Here is a 27,064-nt window from a genome sequence, read left to right as displayed (position 1 = left end):
CACGAATCCCTGCAGCACGGCCTGTAAAACAGCTGGGAGTGGCGTACAGAACAGGGGGAAGAGCAATGGATCTTACTCTTGTTTTATTTCCTCCTCGTCGTATGGGGCAGGGCACTGACAGTGGAACTCCTGCAGAGGGTGGACTCGCGAGCTCATGCTTTTCTTTGGTGCTTGGCAGAACGGCGACTACAACAAGCCCATTCCTGCCCAGTACATGGAGCACCTAAACCACGTCGTGTCAGGCGCCACCACCTTTTGTGACCCCACCAAGCCACAGCAGTGGGTGAGCAGCCAGATCTTGCTGTGCAAGAAATGCAACAACCACCAGACCATGAAGATCAAGCAGCTGGCGTCCTTCGCACCCAGGGAGGAGGTAGGTGCTGGCTTGGACATCCCCAGGTCTACCCATGAAGGCATCTTATGTTCCCATTCTATTTCATTGGAGGAACAACAGCCTTTGATCCTGATCTACCGTTTGGATAAGCTCTGGGTAATTGTAAGACGATTGAACTACCAAGACCCTTTCTGTCTGCCCACACAGCCCCCTCCTGTGTCTCCAGAGAGTGATGTGTGCTTCGGAGCTGGAGGGCAAATCTGTTAATTTGATCCTTAAGCAGGGCATTCAGCAATTCCCCTGGAGCAGCCTCCAAGTTGCCCTCCTGCTGTCCCTGCCCTGGATTCCTCCATGGATTGCATCTTCCAGACAGCAGGGCTGTTTCTTGTCTCCTCCCTTCCCTGTAGGTAGCTCATCCCCTGCTCATTCTAACTCTGAGCGCAGCCCGCCTGTCTGTGTGTGAAGTGCCTGCCCCAGTTATCTGGGAGGCCATGGCAACTGCACGATGATGCAGACAGGGAATTATTCTGTCCCACCTACACAAAGAGCTTTTTGTCCGGGGCCTTAAGAAAACAGAGTGCTCCGAGCTGATGGCAGAATCCTGGATGAACTCTGAGCAAGAGGTCCCTGAGGTAGTGCAGCCCTCGGAGTCTGTCTTGGGGAGGAATTTCCCCGATGTTAAACTCAGCCCCACTTTATATCTTCACCTCCCTTATTATTCAGAGTCCAGACTGTTGGGTCTCTCTGCAAATACAGCGTGGTTTCCCTGTTTGTTTCGTAGAGTATTGTCCTGTTTGGTTTGAAATGAGGCAAACCAGGATACTTCTATCACTTCCCTATGGAAACTGTGCCACAGCCTGGAACAGTGGTTCTAAACGTTTCCCGGACCAGAACCCCGCTGACCCAATTACCAATATGGAATGGGCCGAGGCCTAATAGATCTAATTGTTTACACAGGTGTGTGTGTGTGTGGGGGGAGTGTTCTTTCTTTTCCCCCCAGTCTTCAGCCAGAGTCTCTGAATTTTAGCCCATTACCTCTAGATTATACCCCCATTCGTTAGGTCAGTTCCTCTCCCTTCTCGGCACATGTTACTGGGCTGGTTATGTCTCTCCCCTCACCCTTAGCTATCACTTAGCCAAATGGTTTTTGTATTCTTCTTTTAATCTTTCCTTGAGTGAATCTTTCCAGCCTTTCAATGATTTCTGCAGCTCTTTGAACTCCCTCCCTTTAATAGTTTGCACGAGTAGCCTTTTGTGTAAGGCTTTACAAATGACAGCAGGCCCCAGGAGCTTGGTAATGGGGGGAGAGGGATTCTCCTCTCAGCTGGAGGGTGAAATGCTGCATCCAGGGCTGCACAGCGACATTGTGCAAACCGTTCAGGAGGGGGAGTGAAAAAGACTCTCCATTCTGATTGGAATTGGCGAGGGGGATTGTAAACGGGAAGAATTGAATTAGCGGAGTTAGAATATGGCCAGGAAACTGGAGCCACCTTCCCCTAACTTTGCCAAGGGTTGTTGTGGGATCGCTAACCTGCCAAACAGCACCATGTCAGTCACGGAGGGAAGAGCGCCACCTACGGAACAGCCAACATAACTTCTTGCCAATAGGCTGGATTTCCTGGGGAGGTTTCCCATCTAGATACTGGCCGGGCCTCGCCCTGCTTAAATTTGTGGGATGTGATGGGCAGAACAACACCGTGGTAGTTCTCAAGCGCATTGTCCTTTTCTACAGGGCCTCAGTTGAGCTGATCCTGCTACTGAGGTTAAAAAGAACAATGCAGTCCAGCTGACGTTTCTCCTGGGAGCAGTAGGTTCATCTTTGTGCCTGTGTGGGACAATGGGGCTGCAGCTCTAGGAAGCTCTGCTGCTGATTGGCATCAGTGCTGTCTACCCAATGGAGTGCGGGGTGGTGGTCCGCTCTGGTGTGGGCTTCTCCCCCACAGCTTCTTCTTTTAACTCTGTTCCTGCAAAGTATTTAGGACAGTAGGCCTCATCCTGTTCCATGCCATGAGCCCCCTTATTACAGCAGAGAAGTTCCGGGCCCCTGGGTTGCAACCCCAGGATCTAGTGGGTTAGTTTTACTCTGCAGGCTTTTTCTGATCCACTCTATTCCATGTAATTGGAGCCTGCTTAATCAGGATGTCTCCCGGGGAGCAGATTTGAACCCATGGATTGTGATTAATGAGGATGCCTTCTGGCAGTTTCATGGTGTTCGGGTTTCTCTTGTGTCTCTGTCTCCTGCTGATTCTGTCCACTTGCTCCTGAAACGTTTTCGCTTCCTCTGCGGTTGATTCACCTCTGCCTGACAATTTGCTGGTTCCACACTGGCTACACATGTGGGGTCAGCATATAAACTGCTGGCTCAGCCTTTACTCCTGTGCAAGCCGTGTCTCTTCCCTGCAAAGAGGGGCTGTGCGGTAATGTGATGAGCCCGCTGCAGCTGAGTAGCTCCTCAGAGTGTCTCTTGGTGGGAGCCCAAAGCATCTCAGTCCAGATGGTTGTGGCCCATGGTGATGATGCGTGGCAGTTCCATGGCGTTTTTCATCCGGCCATTACAAATTGCTTTACAAAGACCATGGAGGTATTGTTCTCACCTGTCTTTTAGACAGAGGTGAAGTGACTTGCCTGAGGCCGAGTAGCATGTTAGTGGCAGAGGCAGGGAGAGAATGTGGGTTTCCTGGCTGCCCTTCTGGACGGTGCTGCCTTCTGTAGAGATCCCTGGTCACTTGGCCCTCCCAAGAGCTTTGTCAGTGTAGTAACATTGTGAGCTGCAGAGCTCTCTTGTGCCCTCTAGCCTGATGCTCAAATCCTCAAGACCTCCCACGGTTCATGCCCGTGCGATGACTCTCTTCCAGAACACTGTTCCTCTCCAGCTTAGAGAAGAGAGGCAGGGTCCGAAGGTGGCTGCCAAATTCCAGCCCCGTCCCTTGGGTTCCCACGCCTGCAGAGCACTCTCATCTTATATAATTCTAGGCTGACCAGATAGCAAGTGTCAAAAATCGGGACAGGAGGTGGGGGGGTAACAGGTGCCTATGTGAGGAAAAAAAACCCCAAAAATCGGGACTGTCCCTATAAAATCAGGACATCTGGTCACCCTATGTAATTCTAGCTATGTGCCAGCAGAGGGAGCCCTTGGCACAGCGCTCCAGCAAGCAGGCCTTTGACAGCCAGGGAGATGCACCTATCCTCCCTTACCCCCTGGATAAAGCTGCCTGCGTCTGGCACAGTAATAAACACCTGCCTTGACCTGACTGAACAGTAAACTGCAATAGTTGGCAGCCTCATGGCTGTGCGAACAACGAGCATTAAACCTTCCACGCAGCCTCATCCTGGCCATTGGCCATTTGCAGTGAAGTCTGCAGGGCGCGTGGTGCACCTGGGTTTCAAGTGCCTGGGGAACAAAGCCATCAACTAGGTGTGGGGAGGAATCTGGAATATTTCCCATCTTTGCTGAAGACGTTAATGAGACAGAACTTTTGGGAACATTTTTGGAGCTGAGAGCTGCCCTGTCCCTGGACTGTGGCTCGCTTGTGAATGTAGTGAAGTACGAACAGGATACAAAGTAATAATAGCATTGTCATCTCCAGTTCGGCCCTTCACATTCACCACACACCCCATTGCTGTGGGCCACTGTAAGAGGGGTAGTAAGCCCCAAAACTGACTCTCCTATACAACTTGTGGCTTCTTTCCCAGTGTCTTGCAACTGTTGGGACAAAGGTGCCCATCTCCCCTGGACAAATCCCAGGGCCATCGAGAACCCTGGTCTGACTTGCTGTTTGGCATGGAACAAGTCACTTTGCCTTTGACCCCGTTCCTCCCCTAGCCCTCCCCAAAAAGACCTGCACACAGAGGTGACCCTCGTGCCTGGATTTTTCCTCCCAGTAGAGGGAGTGCTCAGCAGCTTGCATGCAAAGTCGCACCCTCCCATCCTCGAGATCTCCCTGCAGCTCTGCGCTGGGAGTGGGGACCGATCAGGGGGGTGATGAGAGGAAGGGACAGGCTGGGGTGGGCATGTTTTCCTGCTGGAGTTCAATCAGAACAGCCTGGGTCTGTTCTGTTTTCCGAGGCGCTGTTGCTCCTGGGGCCCTATGGGCAGTGGTCCCCATGCTGGGTGCTGTCGAAAGCTCGGGAGCTGTCCCTTTGGCTGCTCAGACCCAAGCCAGCAGAACATCCCCCTGAGTGCTGGAGCTGCGGTTCTGAGGCTCTTGGGCTGTGGGGTTGGGGGCCCTGATCTTGCGGTGTTCAGGGCCACCTGTGTTTCATCATAACTGTGAAGCAGGAATTCTGAGCCGCACAGGGTAAAAGGAATGGGGCTGGTAGACAGCCCAGGGGAATGGACGCCCCTGTTTGTTCTTGGGGCAGGGTAAGGTTTCTCCCATGGTGCCCCGCTACCTGAGCTGCTGCTGAGCATAGGGTTGAGAGAGGAGCCCAGCCTGCAAGACTCAATAAAGCATGTGGGCAGGGGAGGGGCTGGCCCATCCTGGCTCCCCTCTGGTGAAACAGGAGCCAAGTTTGGAAGAAACTGACCTTCCGATGCCACGGCTGGGGCAGGGAGCCCAGAACGGCCTGGCAGTGGAGATGGTGTTGAAAGAGCCCTGGGACCTGCCATGATGAGCGACGTCTCAGCTCCAGTGACCGTGATAAATGCGCCCTTCGCACAGGTTGTTTTGACAACCATTGATGATGATTTATGGCACTGATCTGAGCTGGGGGGTTGCGCCGGTGATTGCTGCTGAACCTAGACCAGAAGGGGAAGCAGCTTGTCTGGCTGGCTTGTCTCGGCTGAGTGGAAATGGCTGTGGGCAGGTACCAGCTGGGGGCCCCTGCTTACAGATCTGGGACACCTCTCCCCCTAGGTGTGGGCCTTAGCTGATAAAATCAGCAAGGTCATGGCTGATGGCATTCCATATCCCATAAACCACCAAAGCCTGCTGTGGCTTGGTTCTGCTCTACCAGCACTGTCTGTCTCTCTCTCCCAGGCTGTGTGGGCCTGAGAGGCGTTTCCCATGTGCTAGCTGGGTGGCTTGATCCCAGCTGACTTAGAATTCCGAGCTGGTACCCAGATGCTCAATAGCATGGAGATCGGGATCTGTGCATCGGTGGAAGAGCGATGGTGCCCTCTGTTGACTGCTGGGGTTCGGTGCCTCTGATCTGCTTCCCTGTTCTCTCACAAGGGTAAATATGACGAGGAGATCGAGGTATATAAGCACCACTTGGAGCAGACCTACAAGCTGTGCCGCCCGTGCCAGGCCGCTGTGGAATATTACATCAAGCACCAGAACCGGCAGCTCCGGGCACTGCTGCTGAGCCACCACTTCAAACGCCGGGAGACCGACAAGCCCTATATGCAGGTACGTGGCCGTGGCTGGCAGGGTGAGTGGCGAGGAGAGCAGTGCAGTGAACCAGGCACGTCGGCATCAGCCCCAGGAGCGAGGCTGGAAATGAGTGTGTCTGCTCGGGTAGCTCTGATGGGTTCAGTTTTCGAGTTGAATGGGATGATGGGATCACATTTGGCTTAAGTTGGGGACGGGGCTAACCTCTGGTCTTGGGCCGAATTTGATGTTGCAGGTGTAAATAAATCAAGAGGGGTGAATAACGGTGAGTCCTCTGTGATCACAGTCCCCTGCCAGTTTGTCCAGCTGATGATGCCCTAGATGTCTGCCCAGATCTGTCTCAGTATAATTCTCCCTCTTGGGCCCTGATGAGCTGGTCTCTAATGTTTGGCATTGGGTTTGTGCAGGCTGGGGGATTGCAACACCCCTCACTGTGCGACGCTTTCATCTTACTGGGATGATGTGAGAACTGGAAGGAGGGAGGGGTGGAGCAGGGGTGGGAAGAACCAGCTTGCCCTGTGGCATGGGAACTGTGAAATATAGGCAAGCAAATGTGGGACTGAGCAAGGGGTGGGAGTGGTAACTTGAGGGATGGGCCCTTCTCCTACAATCCCCTGCTATTCCAGTCCTAGGCTCCCCCCCAACTGCAGAGCCGTTACCCATCTCTGTTGACCTGCAGCCCCTTACTATTCCAGTCCTGTACAGGGGCTGGCAGGCCAAGTTGCTCAGTAGGTCGATATGATGTAGAAATGTTTAGTTGGCACCAGTCTGAGGATCCTCCCCCGCCCCCCAACTCATTTTGCTTGTGACCAGAGATATTTCTCCTTTCTCTTTGCAGAGCTTTTGCTCCTCCTCTTCCTCCTCCTCCATGAGCACCCCGACTCAGGTGATAATTCTGCGGTTCCTGACCTTCCTCAGCTGTGCGTTCCTTGTCCTGATGGCCTTGTATGGGTCAGGTGACCCCTTCTCACTCAAAGGCACGGCCCCTGCTCCTATGGAATCTGGCCCCACTGCCATCAGGAATGGGACTGGAGCGAGACCAGCAGCGGCCTCGGAGAATCGCACTCTCCTGGGAGTTGCAGGCTGGTGGGAGCTGCTCCACCTGCTGCCAGAGCAAACGGTGAAGAACTTGAGTGTCGCTTGGACCTACGGGAGGAACCATCAGATTGCGGTCGTCGTCCTCGGGCTGGTCACCTGCCTGTTAGCCATGCTCCTGGCCGGACGGATCAGGTGGGTCTCCTGTCTGCTTTCTGTGTCCATCTGGGGGCTTCTTGAGATCCCGACGGGGGGGCTGATTGTCTGCACTCTCTCAGCGGGGGGCTCTGGTTTTGTTCTGCCCTCTTGATCCTTGGCTCAGCACAGGGCTGGGAATGCAGCAATTGGCAGCACTGGCCTCTTGTCCCCTTGCAGGGCTCACAAGCCATCCCCCAAGCCAGCTGAACTGGGAGACCTGGGTTCTAGTCCTGCCTCTGTCTAGGGCACTAAGTGAGCCTCTCTGTGCCTAGAGTGATGCCTACCCGCCTGTCGGATTAAAAGGCCTCAGTATGTTATGAGTGGTGGTGGTCTCCCATTCAGTGCTCGGGTTGTGGGAGAGGATTCTTGGGATGCTATTGAGGTTGCAAAGGACCCCCTGAAAGATCTAGATTGTGGGCGAGGGGGGAAATTCTTAGATAATCCCATTATAACCATGGCCTGAATTACCAAGGATGGACAAATCTCTTCGTTGTACTGTAGTCTAATGAATGGAGCAGTAACTTATCAAGGCAGGTTGGGGGGCCCTGCAGATGACAGAACTTATTGGGAGGTGGCCTGTAGCCTGCTTCAGTTTGTTCATCCCAGGCTGCCACTTACTTCGCCCCTCAGCGCCTCCCTCCGGGGCCGTGCCTGGCTTGGCTCTGAGTGGCTGGTTTGTAGGCTTGTTGCTCTGACGCGCAGCCTCGTTTTTTGGCATTCCAGGCTGCGGAGAATCGATGCCTTCGCCTCGGTCCTGTGGCTCCTGGTGATGGGTTTGCACTTGGCTGAAAAGTACCTGAAGGCGGACACACCCAGCTGGCTGGACACAGCCAAATTCGGCACCACATCCCTGTGCTGCCTGGTGGGCTTCACCGCAGCAGTGGCCACGCGAAAGTCAACGGGCCAACGGAGATACCGGCCCCGAAGGTCAGAGCCAGAGCAGTGACCCTGGGGGAAGGACGAAAAAAGCTGTGCGAACTCTGTGCGACTGGTGCTTCTCTCTCCTCTTTATTTTTCCCCTCTTTTTCTTTCTATTTTTTCCCCTAGAAGCGCAGTGAAGACTTTTCCTCCTTTTTCCACTCTCGCTTCCCACCAAGCCAGCTGCTCATAGCGTTTCTGCCGCCTCCGTTAGCCAAGGAAGCCGCTTCTGCCGCCTCCATTCTCCCTCCTCCTGAAACCTCGGCCAGTGGTGCAAACACCAACCCCAGAGCCAAATCTTCCACCAGCTGCTTCACAGACTGCTCCATAAATGCAGCCTCATCCCCATTCTGCTCCTCCAGCCAAAGAGATTCTGGCTGCTTCTGTCCTTCCGGCTCTGCTCACTGCGTGTCCATCCCTAGCTAGTCATGGAGGGATACTCTGCCCTGAGCCTCCCAAGGGCTATGCCACGTTGTCTCCTAATGGTGCTGATCATTTTTAGTTTACACTGACGGGAATGTACTCCTGGATTCATTTTAACCTCTCTGTACTCACACTGCATGGCTGATCCTTAATGGGGAGGGGGATGAGACACGCTTGTTAAATAACCTGCTTCCACTCACCCTCCATTGTGTAGCCTCACCTAACCGCATGTCCTTTTGCCGTGCTCTGGCTTCTACTCTGAATAGGAAGAGCTCCTTGGGTGCTTTTTTACTGGAACTATTAATAACTTGAAAACAGAGGTGCTTTTAAAGATTATTTAACTCAGGGTATCTTTGACTGGTGCAAAATCTTCAGCTGTTTAAAAAATTTTATCTCCAAATTTCTGGGGTTTTTTTTTAGGGGGGGGGGGGGGGGGAATTGTAAGAAGATCTAAATGGAAGCACAATTTTTATTTATTCATTAAAGAGTTCTCTGCTCCTGTAGCCTTAGCAGTGGAGGAGGACATGCTAGGCCACAAATCACAACTAGGAGGCGCTGTGCGGTACAGTCAGTCTTCCAGCATACATAACCATAAGCCTTACTCCATTCAGTGTCTTCTTTTGTATTCAAGATATCTGAGTTCAGGACATCTGATGGGAGGAAGTGCCAGAGAGGTGGAATCCAGGGGGATGGTTACTAATTCGATGGGACTTCATGAAAACCGATCTGGATTAGCTGGTGTTACCTAAAGGAAAGTGCTTAGGTTTTTTGGAGTTGTGGCAGTTGGGAAGTGGGGAGGGGTTAACCATGCCAAAAAAACGAGCCCATGAAATGTCATCTGCTGCATTCTTTCCAGTAGGGTCACAATGAAATCTTGAGACCCAACTGCTGAGGGGCGTTGGGGAAGGGAGGATCTTTCTCTTGGCTGAGTGTTTCAAGGAGGAACAATTTGGGCACCCACCACGGGTTAGATGGTCTGGTCTGGGTTCCCCTGCATTTGGTTATGTAGGACACAGGCCTTGCAGCAAAAGATGGACTCTAAAAGGGAAACTGCAACATTACCTACGATTCTACTTTTGCGTTCTATTTATGAAACCGCCCAGGGAGCGGCCATCCTGACAGTAGATTAAAGGGTCTTCTGCTTTACCCTGTGTTTGTTTGCTGGGCTAACTCCCCTGTTGTGCTCTCAATCAGAATGGAGCTCCTGCTAGAAAGAATCTGCGTCTCCCACCGAGGAAGTCAATGGTGCTACTCGGAGTGAGAGAAATAATGAACTAGAAGGGAATATCTGAAAGCTAGAGGTTTTTTAAAACAATTTTTCATGTCTCTAACTGTTCACTGCAGTTCCGCTTGTAATCACTGTTCACCAAGATAGCGGAGTTGTAATGCTGAACTGGAGATTTCATCAGACCAGCGAGAGCAAACCAAGTCAGCTGGCTGCAGGCTGGAATGTACAGCCATCCTCTTTCCTATAGAAACAGCAGTTGACTGTAACTTGGGCGGCTGTCAGAGTAACTCCTGTAACCATGTCTGGCGACTGTTCCAGGAAGCCCATGCACAGAGCCTGACCATGTAGCTTTACCCTAAGATCTCTCTTGTTGAGAATTTTTGCTGGGCTCTTCAGGTAACTTTACTATCCAAATCCCTTCTCTGCCCTCAAACAAACACCCCCTGCTCCACCACCCCCACCCCCAAACACACACACATACAACTCTGGTGCTCGTGAAAGGTGCTGCTCTGAAGAATCAAGACCTACTTATCCCACAGTAGCCCCAGCATTTGCAAAGGCAAGCTTCTCCCCACTGCTCTGCCAGCCTTGCTCAACCCCGACCTATAGGGGCACCTGCCAGGGTGAGAGCCTCGCTTTCTATTACTGGTTTGACTCTTGCACTCTCTGAGATTGCCATACAGGGCTTCAGTTGTGATGGGGGACACAATCCTTTGCATTAAAGGGCTTCTTTTTAAAAGCAAATGCTGCAAGGCATCACATGGGCTCCTAGCAGGGGTAGAAAGGAGTGAAGAAGCTTGCCCACAGCCATCCTCTTGTGTCACCCCCTCAAGCCAGAGATTCCCAGAGACATGGTGATTTCTCTTTTTGCTCCTTCTCCTTCCAAAATGGAATTGTAGCGGGAGGGAATTTGATCTAAGAAGCGGAACAGGCCACATGTCTGCTCACAGGTCCTTTATGAATGTGGTACAGTCCCTAGTCTTTGACATGGACATCTAACAAAGTGGTCATTCTCAATGAGTGCCGGTGCTTGGTCACTTACAGGCCAACTGGTTGCCTAATAAATCCTTGCAAATGCATCAGTAACTATAGCTATATTGACCATCAGAACAGTCTTGGGTAAAACCATATAATAAATTAACTGGCAGTTGAGCCAGATCTGACTCCGGTTCACTCCGTCCACAGCTAAGCTGCATAAAAATGCAAGTCCTGTTGAGCTGAGTGTCCAGTATTTTGCTTTTCTGTTTCCCTGCTTGGAAGTTTTTCAGTCTCCAGCAAAGTCTATATGGTGCGAGAGCCAAGTTTTCACTCCACTGCGTTGCCGGCTTAGCTGGCTAGAGACCCACAGCCTCTGTCCTTGCCTTGCTGAAAGGTTCCTTCTAGCCTTGTGAACTTGCTCATTTCATCTTGTGAGGCCTCTCTGAACCAGAGGACCCTCTGGTTCTCAGATTTCCTCTTTAACGAGCTGCCAAGGGAATAATCTCCCCTCTTCATTGCCCATGTCTATCATCTCATGGTCATGTCTGGATCTCTGATGACACCAGCGGGTTTTGGTAGACTTGCCGGGTGTCCGTCTGTGAGCTCTTTGCATGAGCGGCATCACTTTTGCCTTAAGGCTCCCGCAGCTTTGCAAATGCACTTCTGCTCATCTGTCCTCTAAAGCTTCTTGCGTTCAACTCAGACTTCTGTTCTTCAGCCCACGGCAGTCTCCAGTTCTACAGACACTTAAAGGAGGTTGCTCTGGCACTCTTGTCTCTAGCTGTCTGCAGCTTCCGGGTCATTTGCGCCTGAGCACCTCGACCAGGGCTAGCGAATAATGGGTGCTTCGTGCCCAAACAAGCACATGGTACTGGCATTAAGAGACTGTTGTTCATGGTGGAGGAGGGGTTGTGCATGGCCTGCCCTTTATCCCAGTAAGGTCTGTAGCTCAGGGGAGGCCAGCATAGTGGGTAGCCATCACGTGTGTGTGCAGAGGGGAACAGGGCAAGGGGGAGGAACCTTTTGAGACGAGTACAGAACAAGGTGGTCAGTGAGGAAAGCACTGGAGCTTGCAGGGTAAAGAGCTAATCCCACCTGCTCATTTGCAGTGTCCCAGTTCTTTCTCATCCTCCACAGTATACCAGGGCCCCTCCGCTGGGTTTGCAGAGGGCTGGCAGGTCAAGGATCAGATCATTTGCCTGTGTGTGTTTCCGCCGGTTCCGAAGAGGCATAGTGCTGCACGGAGCACTGCGCTCAGGACAGTGAGTGCCGGGTATGGAACTGATCCCCTTGTGGTTTTACCAATCACGCTGGCTGTGACTGCACAGCCATTAACAGTTCTTCGCTCTAGGTTGCTTGTCCCTCTCTGGCATCCCTGTGTAACCACAGGGCGCGCTGTGCATGGCAGATGTGTAGCTGTCCAAAGGCTGCTGGCGCAGAGTCAGGTGGAAGCGGGTGCTGGGGAAAGGCTGTGATGTGGGGAACCTCGTGCTAAGGGAACACATCAGATCCGTTCCAGGAAAGAGGGCTGTGAGCTCTTGCCAGGGCATTCAGTTCAAAAGCTAATAAAGTCCTTGTGGGAGTTCACACTGACCCCATGTGAGCCGAAAAGCTCCGTGGCTAATGATACACCAAGTACCTGCTAGGATGGAGTCTTACCTGTTTTGAGCCCATCCCAGGATTGCGATGCCGATCAAACCTATTGCTGAGCTATCAGCCACAGCAGCTGATCCAGACCACGGCAGGGCAAAGGCCTCTTCAGTGCTGCTGCAATCTGCATTGCACTGCCGCTTGCAGCTCTCTGAAGGGTGGAAGTTCTTTTGCCCACCCGTCCGTGCCTGTTCCCTTAGGGGAATTGTCTTCTCCGGTGCTGCTTCAAGCGCCTCCTCTATCCAGGAGCCTGCCACGCTGCCAGTGGGAGCAGGGAAAGGGGCTGAGGCTGTTCTGACCTTATAGGTCTCACTCCAAGGATCAGCCTGGCTGACTCCCCAGCTGGCAAGAAGATGCTCAACGGCAGCTCAAGCAGCAGTCCTTTGAGAACCGTTTGACCCATTTTCTTCCTGGCACCCAAAGGTTCGGCGGTGGTTTTCCAGCTGAGGTTTCGCTTGGACCTCGGTCACGTGGCAGGCTTCTTGCCCTCTTCCCTTCCCTTTGACGGTGCCCTTGTTTCTAACTGTTTAGATGTGTCCTGCCTCTAGCCACTATAGGTCTCTGGCACCTTTTCTAAAGAAACTTACGCCAGCTTGCTGGCCGTGTTATTTCACCCTGCATCCAGTGTGCTTGGTCTCTAGCCCCGTTCTCTTTCCTCCGATACACTGCTGTGGGGGTGGGCGAGGGTGCAGGGGAAGTTAGACACCAGGAAGCAGCCGAGACAATAATCGATCTTTAAACTGTGGATGGCCAGAATCCCTTGATCTGGATAGTCGGTTACTGCTCGCTGGCAAGCATGAGCTCAAACTGGAGTTAATGACCCCAAGGCAGGGGGAGTGTGAAATATACATGCCCTGACAATTTAACATCTTGGTGTATCAAGAGGTATTTTGGGTACCTGCTAAGCTGTACTGCTGAAGGGATAGAGAGCCCAGAGTGCTTTTAGCCAGATTTTTGGGATCTCTAAAAGGTTTCTAATCAAAACTTTCAAAGGCAAGACAAGCTTCTGGAAAATACTGGAAGCAATTTTATTTTAGCCTTAGAGGCTTTCGTCAAACACGCTGTCATGTTACTTTCACACTTCTGGGTGCCTCGGCAGGTGTGTGCTGCTGCATGTGGCTAGAAATAATCAGTAGAAATAACTTTTTTTTTTTTTTTTTTTTAATGGAATTGCACAATGCAGTGAAATCAAACTGTCAGTGACTGACTCACTGGAAGACTCCAAATTAATCTGCCCTGTCCTCCTTGTACCAATCTTGCCTAACTCACTGTAGCTCGTAGGCCCTTTCCATACCCTGGGTGATCCATACAGAGTGTACAGTCGTACTGGGTGAGTGGTTGGGTATTTTTGTGCCGTTAGATCTGGGTGGAAGGCTCTCATCTCTTGTTGCAGCCTGACTGCTTGCAGATGCTTTGACTGTCTTTGGAACTGCAGTCACCAGAGCTAATAAATAAATCACGATGCTGCCTTTTCATAGGGTCATTCTTGAAACGCCCAAGTCGGAATGCCATCTGGGCTGTTCACCACAGTGGGCCAGACCAGGAATTAAGGTGCTTTGCTCCCCTAATCTTCCTGCTGTGTCTCTTCTCAGCTGGACTGTAGATCAGTCAGCAAGGAAGCTTGTGGTTTGTTTTATCAGCCACCAAAGCAGGGCTGTTGCCTGAAGATTCCCAAAGCCTTTTAGGTCTGTGCACACAAATGTGATCATGTGCCTGTACCCAGCCCAGGTGCTCCATGCTTCTATCAGCCTCGTTTTGGTGGCACGCCAGCAGATCCAAGTGCAGGATGCAAACTGGGGCAAGGAAGGACTCTGCCTTATTAGCGTGATGCTACAAACATGCCGGGATAGTGGGTGGTGAGAAATGGTGGCTGGCTTTGTGCATCGGTCTAAACCTGGCCACCCTCTGACAAACTCTGTCTGTGAACTCTGCTCCTTCTATAGCCTCCGTTCCAAGGCTGAGGGAGGCAGCTGCTTCTCAGCAGGAACAATTGCTTCCGTGTTAGAAGTGGACTGATACACTAACTTCTACAACACTAAATGGCTTTGCCTCCGTTGGGACTGAGCTCGCTGGCTTGGACAGAGAGCCCGGCCTTCAGCTGGGCTAGCGCTTCTGTCCTGTTACCTACCAACGGGGCTGGCTGGGTCTGAGAGGATACTTGGATGGTGCTTTATATTTCCAAGGTGCTTTGCAGACCTTGGCAGGGGAAGAGGGAGTGTGAAGGATTTGCAGCAGGGAAACGCACCCAGCTGCTGCTCCTCTCCTTCCGAAACCTGCTTTGAGCTTTGCATGTAAATTGACCCCCTTGCGGTTTTTACTTCAGCATATTTATATCCCAGCTTTCCCTTGCTATTAACCCTTCCTTCCCCTCCCTGGTACAAGTCTGTGGTGTGCATGAGCTGGGTGTGCCAGATGGATGGGGGAAGGAGGGAAATGTAACCTTTTTTTGTTGCAGTGTTTTGTTTTAACATGTGCTCTTCTTACTTTAAAGCAAGCTGAAATTGTGTGATGCTAATAATCATGTTAGACGCTGCAGCAGGTATATATGTGGCTGTCATGTAGCGGAATTATTTATGCTCTTATTATAAAAAATGATATTAATACAATAGCTGGTGCCATTGCTCCAGCTTGTTTGACTCTGTCTATGAAATTGGGGAAGGGGGGGGGGGAGGGGTTTGGCTTAATTTGTAAGAGCTGCTTGTGACCAGCATCCAGCGTGCACACAGCTGGGGTGAAACGTGCAGCTTAACGCTTGAGGCTTTCATAGTAGTAGCGGATGTTCTCCAAAGGGACAGTATTCAGTTCTGAAGTGCACTTTAAATCCACCCCCCTGCTGGTGAGAGGCGGCTCTTCCAGTCCTGCATACTGTCCCCTATCAGGCAACGTTTTACTTACCCGATATTTAAAAGTACCTGTACAGTAGAATTGTGGCTGACTGTCTAGTAATTTTAGAATCACTGTAAACACTACTCAAGATACTAGATTATTGTTCATGACACTGAGTTTTAAAATAAACGGCTTCCTGGCCCTGATTATTTCCAACACCCGTTTGACTCCAAAGCCTTTTTTCATCACTTCGCCACTGCTGCTCAAGTGTTTATACATGCACAACATGGAGCAACGCAGTTCAGAGCCCGTTCTTAACCCCCTGGGGAGGCACAGAGAAGAGGTCACAGCTCTCTCCTGCGTTGCTGTGTTTTTAGGGCTGATGTGGCTGCTTCCTTCACAGTGACTCTGTTATTCCTCCTCTTCCTTCCCACCTGCCTCTATAAACTGCTTAGGCAAGCGCTCTACTGCTAGGCAGTGCCTAACTCACTGCTCACTACAGCTGGGGGGAAGACGTTACCACTGGACAAGCCACAGCGATGGGTGTAGTAGAAGGGGCAGGATTTTGCATCCACTAAGCTATGCTTGTTGTCTTAAAACAGCCAGAGGACCTAACTTTGTTCACAGTTAGTCAAACCAAGAGTCGTCCTTCTGAACTCTCCTTCCCGTCGGTCAGTGCCAGGGGCCTGATGCGCTCTACTCCGATTATCTGGCCGCTCTTGTCCTTCTTGACAGTAAGAGTTCCCATTTCAATATGGCACAAGGGGTATAATTTCCCTCCCTGCTTCCATTGTCTGGGAGACCGGAGACCCTCTGCCTGGGTGAGGTTTAGGACACAGTAAGGCTGTAGAGCCGCATGGTCTACAGGAAGAAAAGGAGGGAGAAATCTAACTCAAATAGTCGCTTAAATCCCAGTCATGGACACTGAAAGTGCTGAATGACTAAAATCTTCACAATTCTCAAGTGAGAAAGCTCCAACAGCCAGTGAGCTAGACACACTGTTCAGGCACAGAGAGGAGCTGTCCAAAATCAAACCCTTTGCCCCAAAACTTAGCAAGGTGTGGCGGTAGGAGAAAGCAACCTGACCAACCATGTGTGATGACTTGGATTATTTGTTCGCTGCTCTGGCCACTTTGTGCGTGGTGGATACTTCTCTGGGATGGGCGACTTCCACAGACACATCGTCTTGTTTCATTTCCATCCCGGTCCAGCTGTGTACATCCATTTCAGCTCCACATATGGCGCTTGGATCTGGGTGCATTGGGTTGGGGGAGTGGGAGTGCAAACATTAAAGGGTAAAGCTAGACTTGAGAAGCACAGCATTTGTTTTAGGCCCTCTGGAATCTAAGCAGAGGGAAGATTTTGGTTAACTGATAAGCTGCTTGCCTCTATTAAAACACATGTCCAGCCTGAGAACGTTACTGAAAGGTTGGCTGATGCAGATCTTGTTTAGCCTGATAGGTGAAACTAGTTGGATAATTGAGCGTTTGTCCCATACTTGCAGATTGCTTTTAAAAAGAGAAAAATTTCAGCTGTTGACTCTGTCCTTTAAAGTGCAGTGATCTTTTAAAAATTAACCTGCTTGTTCTAGACAAATTTGTCTTGTTGCTGTATTGTCACTATCACCGCATTATCCATGGAAGAGAATGACATGTGCTTCATTTGTTTCAAAATGCTGTGTAGCATAAATCACCATAAATCCGAGCACAGGGTCGGGGAATTCTGGTAACTACTCCCTGTTCTGCTTCCTGTATGACCTTGGGCAAGTTACTTCACTTTTCTGTGTCTGTGTTCCCATCTATAGTGGGAGTAACACTTTACCTCCACAGAGATGTTGAGACTAGATTAGTTAGATGTTTCAGCGTTCTGAGGTCCTCTGCAAGCAGGCACTACAAAAATGTAAAGTATTTCTCTAACAAGTTGATGCTCAGTCAGTGTAACTACAGGGCTACATCACTTTGCTCTGAAGTCACTTCCTTAACATCGGAGAGTCCCTAGACTTCTGACATTTCTAAGTAATGGGCCTGAAGTGTGCAAATAGATTGCTCTGATGTCCCGTCATTGCACTGTCTCTCCCATTACTCTTCATTGTATTGGCCGTTTGCTTCTCACCGCCCCTTGCTTTCCTCTCCTGTAGTTTAACTGTTTTACAAATCCTGCAACAGAACATGGGGCTATCTTGTTTAAAATTTGAATAAAGCAGGTTTTCCTGTGACATCTTTCAAAAATACAATTTAAAAAAGCCACCAGAAACTAGGGTCTTGTCTACACTGGCAATTTACAGCGCTGCAACTTTCTCGCTCAGGGGTGTGACACACGCCCCCACCCTGAGCGCAGTGTAGACAGTGCACCAGCGCTGGGAGCTACGCCCCTCGTGGAGGTGGGGTTTTTTTTAGAGCGCTGGGAGAGCTCTCTCCCAGCACTCTGCCACGGACACACAAGCCACATTAAAGCTCTGCCGCGGTAGTGCTTTAGCGTTGCCAGTGTAGACTAGCCCTAAGCGTGTGCCTGCCCCATGATTTTGATATTGGAGCCTGTGTAAGCATCGCTTTTTGTAGTGTCATGAGAACAGAACTCTGTGTGCTCCATAGTCGACTCTGTGTGTCTGATGCTCTGTAGATCACCTGAGCTAGGTGTACATATCCAGGGACTCTGATGACCATGGTTGCTTCAAAATTGCCAGGAGGAATGGAAGAGGGCGGAAATGGGAGTTACTTTTGATAGATGGTTGGTTAGGTTGATTAGAGGGCTATGAACCCAATGTAAAGGTAGGTGGTAGAATTGTGACCTGTAATGCAGTTCTGCTAACTGCATATTTATTTGTATGGAGTAATCCTGTGGGTATAATGCTGGGAAAGTTGTCTTGTGTTGCCCTATTTAAAAAAAACAAAACGCATCCCTGTGGCATGGTTGTCCCAGCTATGGAAGAGAACCCTGTTATATAGTTGTGAGAGCTTTATTTTACAATATCTGACACTGGCATTTTTGGTATGTACGTCTTTAAATCTACATCTCCTCTTATGTTTTTAGGCCTGGAGCACTGTCCTCTAGCCCCCTCCTGAGACTTGGTTGGAAGCTTTCTGAAATGGTCCAGGGAACCAGACATGGGTGATGCGGGGAACCAGCTGGGGAGGGGCTAGTCCCCAGTCCTGTCCCTACCACCCGACGCTCTGCGCCCGGAGCATGGGGAGGGTGGGCGGCACGGCCCCGGCCCCAGAGCACCAAGAGGGCAGCCCGGGAGGGTGGGTGGCACGTGGCCGAACACCTCCGTTCGCCCATGCCTGGAGCGACGGGAGGGTGGGCGGCGTGCAACTGAACCCCCTCTCTTCTCTTCCACACACACCCCCCCCCGAGCAACACTGAGCAGAAGCAGGAGGGGGGAGCCTGGAGGCAGAGCATGGGCAGCGCCACACCTGGCTGTTTTGGGGAGGCACAGCCTCCCCCTGCCTATGGTACTCGCCGCCCATGAAACCAGGTGGCCAGGACCCGGGCAGTGTGAGTACCACTGAAAATCAGCTCGCGTGCCACCTTCGGCACCCGTGCCATAGGTTGCCTATCCCTGTCATAAGGCATTCTAGTTATCAACATCTGGTCAGATTCTTAGCTGATCATTAAACCAGTGGAGTTGCACCAATGAACACCAGCGGAGAATCTGGCCCACTAACTGCTTTGAGCCCCAGGCCTCAATGTAAATTGATGGAATCCCCTGAGTATTATTCCACTGGAGTCTAAACATCACCTTCTTTTAGATCTTCAGTTCGGACGCTGAGAAACTTAGGTATTGATAGATATGTGATAATGGATCAGTAGACACACCAAAAATGTGTAACCCCCTGTCAGTGTCCTGGAACCAAGAAAAATACAAGCTCCCTTGCTCATCAGCAAGAGTTAACCCCTATAGTCCTAGACTTGTGAGTATTCTGCATTGGCCTAAATAAATCACTTAGTCACATTGCTGCTGCATTTAACTGCAGCAAAAAGCAATACTTCGAAATACAGGAGGAGCAAACTGGCAGCTCTCAAATTTAACCTCCTATGAATGCTGTGATTCATGCTGGAAGTCATGGGAGAGAGCTGATGGTGATGGGACACTGCTGAAGTGGGCAACAATGTTGCTTTACCATGAGATCCTTTCCTATAGCGTGAGACCGTAGCCACGTGTGTCAGTTGCACCTGTTTAACTGAAGATGCAATTTTTAAACTGGTTTACTTAAAACAGGGGTTCTCAAACTTTTGTACTGGCGACCCCTTTCACATAGCAAGCCTCTGAGTGCGACCTCGCTTACAAATTAAAAACACATTTTATATATTTGACACCATTATAAATGCTGGAGGAAAAGTGGGGTTTGGGGTGGAGGTTGACAGCTCGCAACCCCCCATGTAATAACCTCGTGACCCCCTGAGGGGTCCCGACCCCAGTTTGAGAACCCCTGACTTAAAACCAGTGAAAACTCCTGCGGTGGACACTTACTTCAGTTTAGCCTAAATCAGTTAGGAACTGATTCAAGCGACACCAAAATAAACCACTCAAACTGAAGTAAGGGTCCACACTGGTTGTGAGTAAACCAGTTTAAAATCGCCCCTTTAGTTTAACAGGTGCAACTGACTCATGTAAACAAGGCCTAACATCTTAGCTTGTTGTGAACTCCTTTAACTGGTTTGTAGCCTGCCTAGAGGTAGGTGGACATGGTGATTTTCTCAGTATTGCTGGAATAGAACGTCTGTGGGGTTCACATTGGCATCACTTGATGCCAACTCCTGATTAATTTGGTGCTATGTTCCCTGTGTAGATTGACTAGGCATTCACGTAATGCTGGCATCCCCACCAAGCATACCGACCCATACTGAGCTGCACTGCTGAGTGGAGATTTGTCGCTTTGCACTCTTGGTGCATCTGTCAGAGCACAGTGAGCAGTTGATGCTGGAATTTATCCCTTGCTGAATATCTGTCATGCATGTCATTTACAGGTTTCTTTCCGGGGATTCGGTCGCTCTGTTCCCCAACGGCTCTGGGATTGGCTTCCCTTGTTCCGCTGCCTCGCCGTCTGTTTTTATCCCAACGCCCCCCAGCATCCTCCAGCTGACGAACCAGCAGTTCTTCAGATCCCCACGCAGGGCTTCCTCTTCCTCGCTCCCTGGACGTCTGAACAGGGCCCTCTCGCTGGGCACCATCCCTTCCCTAGCCAGGACAGGTAAGGCGCGCACCACACTTCTACACCTGATGGAAATGAAAATATAGCTGTGTTCACACTCAAGTGGGAGTCGGTCATGGAATCCCACCCATTGTAATGTCACTGGCCTATTGCCTAATAGACTAGTAAGTCTAGTTAAAGGTCATTGTCGTGCACCTTATGATGTTGCTTGTAAAAGTGCAAACTGAATGATGGAGGTATCCTATCTCCTAGAACTGGAAGGGACCTTGAAAGGTCATGGAGTCCAGCCCCCTGCCTTCACTAGCAGGACCAAGTACTGATTTTGCCCCAGATCCCTAAGTGGCCCCCTCAAGGATTGAACTCTCAACCCTGGGTTTAGCAGGCCAGTGCTCAAACCACTGAGCTATCCCTCCCCCCAAATGCTGATGAATGCTGGTTATTCGGAATAAATAAGTGCACGCTGGTGGGCAGTGACGAATTGGGCATACACACTCTCTCCTTGCAGGTCTTACATTAGGTATCTTGTAGATTCTATAGGCACAGCATTTATAGTATAGTACTTGCTTCTAAGATGGTCAGCCTGCCGGTTCGGTATAACCGATTCTTCAAAGGCAACAGAGAGCCTGTAAGCTAGCGCTCGTGCACATAAGCTAATTCTTAATGCCCGTGTGGCAGCTATTGATAAAGGTTACGTGTAAATGCTTTTCATTGATCCTTGGATGGTTGCAGTCCCTGTAGTGCAGAAGAGTACCATACAATGCTCTGCCATGGCTGTTGCTCAAGCAGTTGATTTTAATACTAGACAACGAACTTCGGTATCATCACCACCTAGATAGAGCAAAAAGAACAGGAGTACTTGTGGCACCTTAGAGACTAACAAATTTAAGAGTACTCCTGTTCTTTTTGAGGATACAGACTAACACGGCTGCTACTCTGAAACTAGATAGAGCAAAGAAGCTCTTAGCTTGGTAGAGTAGTAGCTGTGGGTGGAGTTCATGGAGGTAGGAAGCAGAAATAAAGACCACTGCCCCCACTGACTGACCAGCTTAATGTTTCTAGTTAGAGGTTCTCTTTGTGTTTTCCAGAGAGTTCCATTCCCCAGCAGTGGACTAGATTGAAAGTTATTAGTTCTCAGTATCTGTAATCACAAAAATCATGTGAGGAGAGTGTGACGGGTTGGATCACAGAAACCCCCTTGGGAGCTGCCAAGACTACCCCTGCTCCTGTTTTCCCTGCCAGCTCAGGACTCCAGCACCCTGCCTTGCTGAGCCAGACACTCCTGTCTGCTGCAACACAGACCCAGGGTCTGAATCACTTGTCCCAAAGCTGCAAGTTTACCTGAAAACAGCTCACAGATGTGTGCTTGTCTTTAGCACTCAGATGCCCAATTCCCAATGGGGTCTAAACCCAGATAAATCCGTTTTACCCTGCATAAAGCTTATGCAAGGCAAACTCATAAATTGTTGGTCCTCTATAACACTGATAGAGAGATATGCACAGTTGTTTGCTCCCCCAGGTATTAATACATACTCTGAGTAAATTACCAAATAAAAAGTGATTTTTATTAAATACAGACAGTAGGATTTAAGTGGTTCCAAGTAGTAACAGACAGAACAAAGTAAGTTACCAAGCAAAATAAAATAAAATGCGCAAATCTATGCCTAATCAAACTGAATACAGATAATCTCACCCTCAGAGATGCTTCAGTAAGTTTTTCTCAGACTGGACACCTTCCAGGCCTGGGCACAATTCTTTCCCCTGGTACAGCTCTTGTTGCAGCTCAGGTGGTAGCTAGGGGATTCTTCATGATGGCTTCTCTCCCTCTCTGTTCTCTTCCCCCCTTTATATATCTTTTGCATAAAGCGGGAACCCTTTGTCCCTCTGGGTTTCCACCCCCCCTCACTGGAAAAGCACCAGGTTAAAGATGGATTCCAGTTCAGGTGACATGATCACACGTCACTGCAAGACTTCATTACCCACTTGCCAGCACACACATATACAGGAAGACTCACAGGTAAATACAGCCATCTGCAGACAATGGGAGTCATCAAGATTCCAAACCATCATTAATGGTCCACGCTTTACACAATTACAATAGGCCCTCAGAGTTACATTTTATATTTCTAGTTTTAGATACAAGAGTGGTACATTTATACAAATCAGATGATCATACTCAATAGATTATAAGATTTGTAATGATACCTTACAAGAGACCTTTTGCATGAAGCATATCCCAGTTACATTACATTCACTTATTACCGTATTTTCTCTAAAACTATCTCAGTTACATTATATTGACTACTTATCAAGTTTTTATAAAACCATAGAGACTGCACGAGAGTTCCATTCCCCAGCAGTGGACTAGATTGAAAGTTATTAGTTCTCAGTATCTGTAATCACAAAAATCATGTGAGGAGAGGATCAGTCACTCAGATTTGTATTTCAAAAGTGTCACTATGTCTCCTTTAGGGCCTTTCAACCCAAAGCTCTCCATGAGCTGCAGGCACAGGGCTTGCTTTGCCCACTGCTGAAACAAAAGGCAGCGGTCAGAATATCTCAGCCCCACAGCACGGCTATCCCAGTATCAGGGATACCTCCCTGCGTGGTCCACTCCAGGAGTGCCCAGTCAGGACTCAGAACTGCCATCGCCTGTCTCTGGGTAGGGACGCTGTTTCCACTACCTTCTGACCAGGGGTTTTAAGGCTTCACAGCCCCTTACCTTTCACTGTAATACCCCCAGCAAGCCAGACTGCCTAGTGGCCAGCACGGATGCTTTGTTTTCTCTCCGAGGGCGATGACAGGTGTGATTTACCAGTCGTATAAATTGCTGTTCTAAGCAAGCACATTTATTCCTAAAGCAAAAACATCACTGAGAAGAAAACATAAAAACAATAAACACATTTAAACATACCAGGAGTCACCCATCAGTCTTATGGGGCCCTAGTAGGCCAAAGTCTTCCCAACTCTTCTGCAATTGCTGGGACCCTCCCTTGGACAGAAGATTCTGCCTTATAGTCAGTGTCTGTCTCAGTAACAGGCCAGTAGCAAAGGCCGGGATGGCAGAGTCAACCTTTCTGGGATTTGAACCTGTGGACCCAGGGAATTGTGTTTGTTGCAGATCTGATCCTTAGACCATTGAACCATCCCTCCAAAGGGTGTTTGAGGTAAGCGGCAGAGAGCAACGTTAACTTGTTACCCGCCGTCGGATTGAGCCTGTCTTTGAAAAGTGACTCTTGCTTAACAATCTCCTGGTTTTTTAAACCTCCAGCTTTCCCCGACTCAGGGCTCATCTACACGAGAAATTCTGTAGCAGCCCAGCTGCCCCATGGGTTCTCCCGTCGGCCTAGGTAATCAACCTCCCCGAGAGGCAGTAGCTAGGTCAATGGGAGCATTCTCCCATCCAACTACTGCTGTCTACACTGGGGGTTAGGTCCGTTTAGCTATGTTGCTTAGGGGTGTGGATTTTTCACACCCTTGAGTGATGTAGCTATACCAACCCAATTTCCTAGTGTAGACCAGGTCTGAGTTTTGCTCGCCCTTTCAGACCTTCAAGTATTTAGAAGATCTCACTGGACTCTAGACTGCTCATGTATCCGTTCAGAATTCCTCAGGATGGATCTCCGTGAAATGTAAGGTGGTAAACCAAGAAGTAACCAGCTTGTTAACTTCTCTCTCCCCTAACGCAGAGTGCTCTGATAGAAGCACTGCCTCAAGACATCTGGATGGGCTAGATCTTCTCCTCAAAGCTTCTGGTCTCCAATTCCTAATAAAGGGGCATCCGGGTCTCTTAGGGCAGCTTAGAAAAGTTTACCCTCCACACTTGTGAAGAGAGGGAAAGATCAATCATTGAGACTTTTCTTCTGGAGATGGATGGCAATCAATGTAGTGTGGGTCCTTGCCCTTGGTGGGAGCGCTGTTCCAACTCAGCTGTTGTGGGAGATCAAATTGCCTTTGTTCGAGGGTGGGGGGGGGAAGCAAATATTTCACCCACAGGAGGTTGTACGATGCGTTAGAAGTATTTTTTTGGTGAGGGGAGGGAGGTAGGAAGCTTAATAAAAGTCAGAGCCTTAGAGTGGGGCATTCCCATCCTCCTTAGCAGCAGAAGCGTAAAACACACTGCTCAAATCTGTCGTCTGGACCAGTGTGCTGTAACTGGAGCCAGAAGGGTCTGGGGAGAACTTACAGCCATCAGCAGGGTCTTGTATTCCATACCCCGGTCCCAGACCCGCTCTGGTAGTAGTTCTGAGTGTCTCTGAGGTCTTTTAAACACCCTAACAAGTGCCCCAGCCTGTGGTCTCCATTTCAGTGTTGAGATCCGGGTCTGTCTCGATTTAAATGTATGCTTCTCACACATCCATTCTTTTTCTGGGGTTGTTGGTTTTTAGGAACGTGTTTGGCCGAGGCAGGTGAAAAGAGCTGTTGAGTTTAAATAATAATAATTACAGTTTAAATCTTTTCATGTGGGGGAGAACCAGGCTGCAAAGCTGGGCCGTTTTTTGGTTTGTTTGGTTTTTTTAATGTGAATTCAGTGTCAGTCAAAGGTACAAACTTGCTGTCTCTGGAGCTTGAAGGCATCTAAAATAAGTGCAACCCAGGCAGCAATGATGCAAACTTCCCCTGCACGCTGCCCATCCAGCGTGCTCAACCTTCACCTATTGTGGTATCGTCTAAGAGTGAAAGAGTTCAGTTCTTGGGCCAATGACAGGGGGGCGTGAGCTAATTACGATCGTGGTTGTGGAAAGAAGTGTAGAGCTGTCTTTGTCTTAAAGTAACTGAACAAAAAGGGCCCGAGTCACTTAGGGTATGTCTATACTACCCGTCGGATTAGCGGGCAGCGATCGATCCAGCGGGGATCGATTTATCGCATCTAGTCTAGTTATTCACGTAAATGAAGCTGCGTAACTTAGATCGATTTCCCCCCCCCCCCCCCCCCAACGCCGCACCCATCCCCCACCCCTCCCAGTGTAGACCAGGGCTAAGTTAGTTTATCCTAATCCGAGACTGAGGGCTTGTCTACGTGACCGTTACTGCACGGCCAGGTGGGGGTGAATCTGCAATGCACCAGCTTGCTGAGTGGTAACTCGCTGTGTAAACTAGCCCTGATTTTCCTGTTTCTCACTGGTGTACATCTGCTTGCGGGTAAGGCTGGTTTTTCTCACTACAAACTGGTGGGGCAGAGGATTGGCCCATCATTTAAGTCTGGTTTTATTGTGCACAAACACAGCCGTAGCCACAACCCTGCAATCCCCGAGTCTCCCGGCTTTGTACCGCTTGGCTGGTTGGGCCTCTGACAAGGGTCTGTGCAGTGCAGGGAAGATTTATAAGGCTGCTGAAAGATTCTCTCTTACCAGTGCATTAAACCTCGGCTTAAATTGTTCTTGAAACCAGCAAGGACACGCCACTCTCCATCCAAGGAAAGCTCTGCCGTGCCCTGTCAGTGAGTGATTATCAAGTGTCAGAGGCCAAGCCACTGATGGGTTCTAGAATAACACCACAGTGGTAAGAGCAGCCGAGCCGCTTTTGTTCAGTTTGGCTCATGCTACCAGCAGCTCTCCTGGATCTATCAGGAGCAGTTGAAAGAACAGTTGTGCAAAATCTTTCAGCAGGACGGTGGCTTTTTGGCACAGCATCCTTCTTCCTAGTGCTTTACAACTGGGGACAGCAGGTGCAAATCTGCCATGCAGCTGTGATTCCTTCCGCCACACACACACACCCCACCACCACCACCACCCTTGTGTGGTCCATACTTTTGCATGGCTTTGCAGCTCCAGGTTGAGGCACAGGGGCTGAGCAGTGCATGGAAGCTTGCCCTGTCTGCCCTGCATCTCTTTGGCGCATAACAGGGCTTTCAGTCTCCAAACCCATTTGGCACCTCTAACAATATTTATTTAAATAGCTTTGTCCCAAAGGACAATGTAAGGCCTGAGGTTTTGGGTATAACGCTTGGCTCTCCTGGTTCTAGCTGCTTTAGCTGATCTTTACCATAGGTTCCTCACTGTACATCCAGAGACGCAGATGGAAATTTGTGTGATTCTGTCACTAGAATGTGAATCTAGAGAGAGAGAGTTGCGTGCTCAGTTGTGCAGGAGACGGTGGAATCTTTTCTCTACCTTCCATCCTTTAAAATAGTGACAAGCAAATGCATGGCAGGAAATGTGAACCTAATGCCCCTTGGCTCCCTGGTGAGGGAGCCACATGCAAGCGATTGCTGGGAGCTGGTATTGCTACTTTCTAAAATAGCACTGAGCCAGCAACACATTTAAGGTGCTGCGGGGGTCCAGATCCAAAAGTCCGTGCCAAATCAGGGGACTCTCCAAGCACAGGGCTTAGAACCTAAAGATCCTGGCTCGGTTTGTCCTTTTGCAATCAGAGAGAACTGGAAGGATCTCTTGAGCAGAGGTGGGATCCTGAAAGTAATGAGCACCAAAATAAAGTCCTGTAAGTTACTGGCAAATGGTGCTGTGCAGGAAAGAGTGGTGGAATCGTCTTCTGGTGTCAGTTAAGCCACAAGTCTCCTTGCCAGCTTCTTTCTTTTTCCTCTTCCTGCTGCCTTCTCAGACCCTCTCCCCAGCTCCTCGTCAGGCCAGCAGCTTCGTGTTCATTTAAGATACAGAGGAACTCAAACAAGGATAAAGATCCTCTTGGGAAGCACCAAGGGTCACACATTTGTCCATAGCTGTAGAGCAAAGGAGCATGCTGAGTGCCGCACCTGCAGAGGCTGTCTGGGGAACCTGGTGGGGGGGGGCACAAGTTCTCCTCTCTCACTGCTGTGGGACTCTCAGCCTGCCTCCTACCCAGAACTTTTTTGAAGTTTGCTGGCGGCCTCTGTTCCCCTGCAGCTAGGCAGAGAAGGGATCCCTCAGGGAGGACTTGTGCACTCTAAGCACACAGATTTGCCTTTGCACTTCTCAGGCACTCAGTTGGTGCTGGCTCCCTCTATAGCATTGAACATTTCCAGCTCAGGCAGGAGAACTGAACCATAAAAGGC

At 49.9% G+C, this 27,064-nt stretch overlaps 1 protein-coding gene across 1 annotated transcript in view; it reads left to right on the top strand.

Moving 5' to 3' along the window:
• The window catches only part of TMEM201 (transmembrane protein 201), a 49,468-nt gene that overhangs the window by 13,183 nt on the left and 9,221 nt on the right, over positions 1–27,064 (top strand). The window contains exons 3-7 of the mRNA XM_054009005.1: positions 179–373; positions 5,509–5,685; positions 6,506–6,897; positions 7,624–7,827; positions 19,892–20,115. Of these exons, the coding sequence (XP_053864980.1) occupies positions 179–373; positions 5,509–5,685; positions 6,506–6,897; positions 7,624–7,827; positions 19,892–20,115 (1,192 nt within the window). The remainder of the gene's footprint in view (positions 1–178; positions 374–5,508; positions 5,686–6,505; positions 6,898–7,623; positions 7,828–19,891; positions 20,116–27,064) is intronic.

Source organism: Malaclemys terrapin, chromosome 19 (genome assembly GCF_027887155.1).
Source record: "Malaclemys terrapin pileata isolate rMalTer1 chromosome 19, rMalTer1.hap1, whole genome shotgun sequence".
NCBI lineage: Eukaryota > Metazoa > Chordata > Testudines > Emydidae > Malaclemys > Malaclemys terrapin.
Note: the sequence above shows the minus strand (reverse complement) of the source record. Positions and strands in the feature narration are given on the sequence as shown.